We start from the raw sequence: 7,428 nt of genomic DNA, 5'->3' as shown, positions 1-7,428 counted from the left end.
ACTCAAGGGAGTCCTGGTAAGATTTGGGGCACTCTCTCTTGGATGCCAGGCCCAGCAGGGATGGCTCCATCTCCTACCAAATACTTTGTTTTCCATTTTTATCTCTTTAACTCATAGATGATTTAAAAGTTTGTTATTTAGTTTCCAAATATTTGGAGATTTTCCAGAAATCTTTCTTTCATTGATTTATACTTCCAGTGTGTTCAGACAGTATACTTTGTATGACATCCTTTTATATTTGTTGAGGCTTGGTTAATGGCCTGAATGAGATCTTGGTAAATGTTTCATATGCACTTGAAAAGAATATGCATTCTCCTATTGTTGAGTGATATATTCTATGAATGTCAATTAAGTTGTTTGATAGTGTTGTTCATATCTTCTATATCTTATTAAAATTTTCTAATTGTTCTATCAAATGTTGAGTAAAAGACGTTGAAATCTCCTACTACAATGGTAGATTATATACATTTTCTCTCAGTTCTATCAGATTTTGCTTTATGTATTTTGAGGCTCTGTTGTAAGGTGCACAAATATTTAGCATTATGTCCCCTTGATGAGCGGACCCCTTTATCATTGCAAAATGACCTTTATCACAGGTAATATTCTTTACTGTGAAATTTACTTTCTGAAATTAATATAGCTATTCCAGCTTTCTTTCACTTAATATTAGCATGGTATGTTTTTTTCCTATCCTTTTTCGTTTTGCCTATTTTTTCTTTATATTTGAAATGTGTTTCTTGGAGGCAGTATATATTTTAGTCTTGCTTTTTTATCTAATATAACAATCTTGCTTTTTAACTGAGGTAATTAGACCATTTATTTCTAATGTGCTTATTGGTATGGTTAGGTTTAAATATATTTTCCCACTATTGTTTTCTATTTTTCTATCCTTTTTTCCCTTTTCATCTCTTTTCTGCCTTCTTTTGGATCAACTGAATATTTTTATAGTTCTAGCTTATGTACTTTTATTAATTATAACTTTTTCTTTTGTTATTTTATGATATAGAGCATGCATCTTTAATTATCAGTGTAATTTCAAATGATGTTATACCATTTCCCATATAGTGTATAATCTTTACAATATTACATTTCCATTTATCCACTTCCAATTTTCTTGCTGTTTTGTTTCCTTTTATGTATGCATAAACTCATACTACATTTTTATTATTATTTGAATAATCATTTCTTTTTTTCTGCTTGAAAATAATGTTTACTGTAGTATTCCACAGTTTTTTTCTTTTTTCCATCATGTATCCAACCAAGACAAATAAAAAGGCAAGGTGTAAGAAATATAGTTGAAATCATAATGCACTTTTTTGGTATCAACATAAAACATACACTTAAATTTCAAATACTGCCTCTTTAAGAAAAACTTTCTCCTGGTAAATAATATGCATAATTATTGCCTAAATATCTACCCTAAAATATTTTTGTATGTACTGGTCCCCTTAAGACTATCCTTCTTACAAGCTACCAGCTACAATGAAGTCTATACGCATATATGTCATACATACCAAGTAAAGTACATAAAGTGGAGAGATGAAAAGAAAAAACACAGGAAAAAAAATGTCCTTCTCCCTATAGGATCTACATAGCAAATTGCGTAATTAGTAAGACCAAGTAAAACGTCTGAGGAATTTTAATTTGGCAAATATTTCCCAGGAAAGTAACTCAGCTATGAGAATACTAAATTTCTATTGTAAGAATTTATGTTTTCATTAAATATTCAGTAAAGATATTGTGGTCTTCCTAATATGTACAAAAGAGGACTTTGGGGGCCTATTGAAAACAACAATAACAAGAAGAAGTCCCTCAGTTTTATCAGGTCAGTTATACCTCTTAATCAAGTGTGTGTAGCACAGAGAACCAAATTCTGGTCCCTAAGTGTTAGAAAATGCTTAATGAAAGATTCCACAGACAGAATCTGAATATCCTATATTTTAGAGGGCAGGGAGCAGAATTTTACAGCAATGGAGGGGGTTAACCCCTAAAGTAGCTGGCCCAACTGTAACTGTCGATGTTAAAAGAACACACCAAATGTTTATACAGTGTTTTCTGCTGTAATTTATTTATTTCAAGCCACAGGTCTACTTGTAGGGTTCCCATAAGTCATGCACCAAGTAGTTTATAAATAAAATCAGAGTCTATGATAGTATCATCTCACTAAGAGACCGAATTGCTGGATTCTTTCATTATGTAAAAAGCTCACATCTTGGAAATCCATGCTTGATATTATTATGGTACACCTGAGATGTATCTTGCTCCAATTAACATTATCATGCTACTCACTACAAAAAAGCCCAAGGGCAGACTAGAGAAAATATTAGCATCACCATTTTCAGGAGACTGAGTTGTAGCCCAACCCATTGACTTCATCACAGCTTTCTTCCATGTAGAATAACGAGTATTACTTTCTGTGGCCTGGATCCGTGGTTCAAACCGTTCTATCGTGATGGTTGACAAATCTTCGGGTTCAAGACTCCAAACGCCCACTCCTTCTGCAGCTCCTGCTGCCATGGCAGCTCCCAGTGCAGTTGTTTCAGACATACAGGACTTTATTACTGGAATATGCAGAATGTCTGCTTGTAGTTGCATAAGAACTTTGTTGTTGGTCAGTCCTCCATCCACCTGCAAATGACTGAGTGGAATTCCACAGTCACGGTTCATGGCATCCAAAATCTCTCGGGTTTGGAAACAAACAGCTTCTAATGCGGCAAAAGCAATATGACGTTTGTTGGTAAACTGAGTGAGACCACAGATTAGCCCTCTTGCACTGGGATCCCAATAAGGTGCATATAACCCTGAAAAAGCTGGGATGAAGTAGCAGCCATAAGAAGTACCTACTTCTTTAGCAAGTTTTTCAATTTCTTCTGCGGTCTCTATAATTCCAAGATTGTCTCTTAGCCAGCGAACAACAGCACCTGCTATAGCAACAGAACCTTCCAATGCGTAACATACTGGCTTATCTCTGCCTAGTTTGTAAGCCACTGTGGTCAGAAGGCCATGTTCAGAAAATACGCACTTACGACCTGTATTACATAGTAAGAAACAACCTGTTCCATACGTGTTTTTGGCTTGTCCTTCCTGGAAGCACATTTGTCCTACTAATGCAGCGGACTGGTCCCCCAAACACCCAGATATTGGCACACCTTCCAAAGCCCCAGCTTTCATGAGGCCATAGATCTCAGAAGAACTCCAGACTTTCGGAAGAATATCCATTGGAATTTCAAAAAAGTCACAGAGCTCTTTATCCCACTCCAAAGAATGGATGTTGAAAAGCATTGTTCTACTTGCATTTGTTACATCTGTACAATGGACACCTCCATTAACTCCTCCTGTCAAACTCCAGATAAGCCATGAATCAACGGTACCAAAAAGAGCTCTCCCTTCTTCAACAGCCTTTTGAACTTTTCTCACGTTGTCAAGAATCCAACGAAGTTTTACTGCACTGAAGTAAGTGCTAAGTGGAAGGCCCGTCTTGGACTTGACAAAGTTATTATTTCCAGGAATTTTTTTACTAAGATTCTCAACGGTAGACTGGGTTCTTAGATCAAGCCAGACCACAGCATTGTAGAGCGGCTCTCCAGTTACCTTGTCCCAGATTACAGTGGTTTCCCTCTGATTGCTGACACCAATAGCTTTTATGTTGGATATATTAATATTCAGCTCGCCAAGTTTCTCACACGTTTTCTCTATACACTCATATACAGACTGAAGAATTTCCTTAGGGTCTTGTTCCACCCATCCTTCCTTTGGGAACTCTTGTGTTAATTCCACTTGATGGCGACAAAGTAGTTCCGCTGTTTTTGAATTGAAGACCAGAAAGCGAGAAGAGTTAGTCCCCTGGACCACTGCCCCCACCAACGGCCCCACAACTGCTTTCTTTGGGGCTGCCATGAAACCAGCGGGTCAGCTTAGCGGCTCTGCAGCCGTTTCCTGGGTGACAGGAATGTTGAGGTGGAGGGGCTCGCAGCATGTCGGGAGGGTCAGGAGCATAAGGCACAGGCGCAGGCGCAGTGGCGGCCCGGCATCCGCTGAAGCTAAAGCATCGCGAGGCAACCTTTGCCCTTTAACTGGCACTGCGTCTTCTCACTCGCCCCTCCCCCCTCAGGCTGCACACGCAACCCCCCACGGACTCGACTGTCTTTTAAGGAGACTTAAGTTTAAAAATATATGTATAGTACCCACTTAATTACTATAACCAGTGCTATTCATTCTATTGTGTGGATCCATATTTCTATCATTTTCTTTCTCCCTGTAAAATTTCCGTCAACATTTCTTGTAGTGTGGGTATGCTCGAAATGAAATCTTCCAACTTTTGAATGTCTAAAAAGTATTTTATTTTTAAAGATATTTTCTCTGGGTATGGAGTTCTCATTAACCGTTTTTTTTTTTTTCAAATTTCAGGGCACTGAAACTCTTGCTCCAGCAATCTTCTGTCTTGTGTTTCAGGTGTGAGCTTCACTGCCATCCTTATGTTTAACACGTGTATTTGTCTCTCGCTGCCTTTAAGTTTCTTTCTGTTTGTCAGTGGTTTTGGTCAGATTTATGATGATGTCACTTGGTGTAATTTTCTTATTTCCTTTGCTTGGGGCTCATTGAACTACTTGGATCTGTGGGTTTATAGATTTTGTCAAATTTGGAAAACTTTGGCCCCTTATTTCAACAAATATGTTTTATTTTCTCTCTCTTTTCTGCTTTAGGGACCCAATTACACATATTGGAATTGTTCCACAGCTCACTGATGTTCTACTCATTGTTATAACCATCATTTCTTTCTATGGTCCATGTTAGATAGTTTCTCTTGCTATGTCTTCAAGTTTACTAGTCTTTTCTTATCCAATGTCTAATCTGTTGTTAATTCATCCAGTGTATTTTTGACCTCACGCATTGTAGTTTTCATCCCTAGAAGTTCTATTGGAGTTTTAAAAATATTTGTTTAACTTTTTGAACATATGGAATGCAGTTAGAATAACTTTTAATTTCATTTTCTGCTAATTCTAACATCTCTGTTCTGGTTCAATTTGGACTGATTAATTTATCTCCTTATTATGGCTTGTATATATCTGCTTCTTTGCATGCCAGATAATTTTCGAGTAGATGCCAAACATTGTAAATTTTACCTGATTGGGTTGCTGGATATTTTTGTATTCCTGTAAATCATGAGCTTTGTTTTGAGATGCAATTGGTTTACTTGGAAACAGTTTGATTCTTTTGAGTCTTGCCTTTAAATTTTGTGGAACAAGGATAGTGCTCAGTCTGGGGCTATTATTTCCCTTTACTGGGATAAGATCCTTCAAGGCCCATGAAAAATGAGGCTTTCATGGCTGGTGGGAACACTCCCTGTTCCCAAGCCTGGGGAAACATTGGATACTGTCACCTTTAATCTTTTTATGTATATCTTTCCCCAGCCTCAAGTAGTTTCCTCACACACATGCACTGATCACTACTCAACTGAATACTGAAGGGGTGCCCTCTGGAGATCTCCAGAGGTCTCTTCTTGGGCAACTCTTTTCTTCTCAGTACTATGTCCTGCACACTGTAGCTGCCTTTGTCTCTGTAGGTGCTCAGCTCCATCTCCTCACTACAGGGTTTCCTCTGGGGTCCCTCTCCCAGTGCTGTGGCCTCAAAACTCTCTCAAGGCAATAAGCTGGGGATATATAGTACTCATGCCATGTGTTTCTTGCCTCTTAGGGTTCATTATCCTTCATTGTCTAATATCCAGCATCTTGTGAACTCTTGTTATATCCTTTTTGAATTATGCAAACTGTTTCATATATTTGTCCATTTTTTTTTATTCTTTCAGATGATAAATGAGGGTAAATCTAGTCTTCGTTACTCTACCTTGGCCAGAATGGAAGCCCACTGAATAGAAACTTAAATTTTCAGATTGATTGGAAAGTTGGTGAATAAATTTACTCACTAATTAAAATTTCTTAAAAATCTAGTCAATGAATGTCAATTTTCTGCATTAGGCCATAGATGATACTTTTGAGTTAGCTCAAGGATGAAGCTCATTTATCCTTAATGAAACAAACAAACAAAAAAAAACAGGATAGAAAATAACATAAAAATCAACAGTAATATTATTTTACTGTTTTAACTGGATCCTACTTTCCATTTAAGTAATCCTTCAAGGAATTTTACACAGTGAGAAGGGCAAAGTTAGCAATCAGACTTAATTTAAATAGTAGAGGATTTAAATCATCAGAAAATAGTACAGATTTTCCTGATCATACCTTTGTTCAATTTTTAAAATACTGTCAGAGATTTTCTAAGCAAACTTTTAAAGACAACACTTACCAGTATTCCAGTTTGCCATTCTATATGTGAATTTGCATGGAACAAGGCTGTTTTTAAATAGTTAAAAAAAATTTTTTTTCTTACCAAGTATTTGGCAGTAGTAAACATTATATTATAGATTAATCTACACAATAAAAAGATTTGATCCAACATTTCTTCTCTACATCCCCTCTCCCCTGTCACACCAATATATACACAGGAATTTCCCAATCCTGTTAGTTTTCTTTTTTAAAGATTGGCACCTGAGCTAACAACTGTTGCCAATCTTCTTTTTTTTCCCCCTCCCTTCTTCTTCTCCCTAAAGCCCCCCAGTACATAGTTGTATATTCTAGTTGTAGGTACTTCTGGTTGTGCTATGTGGGACACTGTGTCAACATGGCCTGATGAGTGGTGCCATGTCTGCTCCCAGGGTCCAAACCGGTGAAATCCTGGGCCTGCGAAGTGGAGCATGCAAACTTAATCACTTGGCCATGGGGCCGGCCCTTCCTGTTAGTTATTGAGCCTAGGAATACTTTAAGCATTTTGTCTTTAATACAAGTAACTTATTTATAAAGTTATAAGTTATGTTTATAAAGAACTAGTTTACGTATTCCTTTCACTGCTAATAGATTGTAGCCAATAAATAATCAGGTAAGTGTCTCATTCAGTTTAGAAAGAAAAATTGACCAGATTGATTTAACTTTCTTAGAGTAATTGGAAACTGTTGATGGATTTAACTGAAGCTAACAATGTTTTGTTTTGTTTTGTTTTTTAACTAAGAAGCTTAAACTAACTCTACTACTTTTTTATTTAAAAAAAATCAAAACTTTTGATTGTTAGTCTATAGTAGCTTCCCAATATTCTAATTTAAGCACCTCTGAAATAGTGATTGGCACTACCTTATTTGTGAAGAATTCAGCTTTACAAGGAAATTGTTATTGTCTTGCAAGACAATTTGTATTATATTCCATACAAATGCAAGTGCTTTAATGATGGACATTCTATTCAGACTAGTCCAAAAAAATCAGAAATTTCTTTAAAATTTAAGTTTTCTAATATAGGATTATTAAAATTAGAGTTGTTAAACTAATTGACTTTATATTATTATTTATTTACCGTAAAGCTACTCTTCTAAAATGCAGTTAC

At 36.4% G+C, this 7,428-nt stretch overlaps 1 protein-coding gene across 1 annotated transcript; it reads right to left on the bottom strand.

Moving 5' to 3' along the window:
• Positions 1-2,235: 2,235 nt before the first annotated feature.
• Positions 2,236-3,905, bottom strand: GK2 (glycerol kinase 2). The gene is given in 1 exon segment (NM_001256933.1): positions 2,236-3,905. A coding segment is annotated over 1 exon segment (1,662 nt). The 5' UTR covers positions 3,898-3,905.
• Between the last annotated feature and the right edge of the window lie 3,523 nt (positions 3,906-7,428).

Source organism: Equus caballus, chromosome 3 (genome assembly GCF_041296265.1).
Source record: "Equus caballus isolate H_3958 breed thoroughbred chromosome 3, TB-T2T, whole genome shotgun sequence".
Lineage (NCBI taxonomy): Eukaryota > Metazoa > Chordata > Mammalia > Perissodactyla > Equidae > Equus > Equus caballus.
This window is presented reverse-complemented; position numbering and strand designations above follow the sequence as displayed.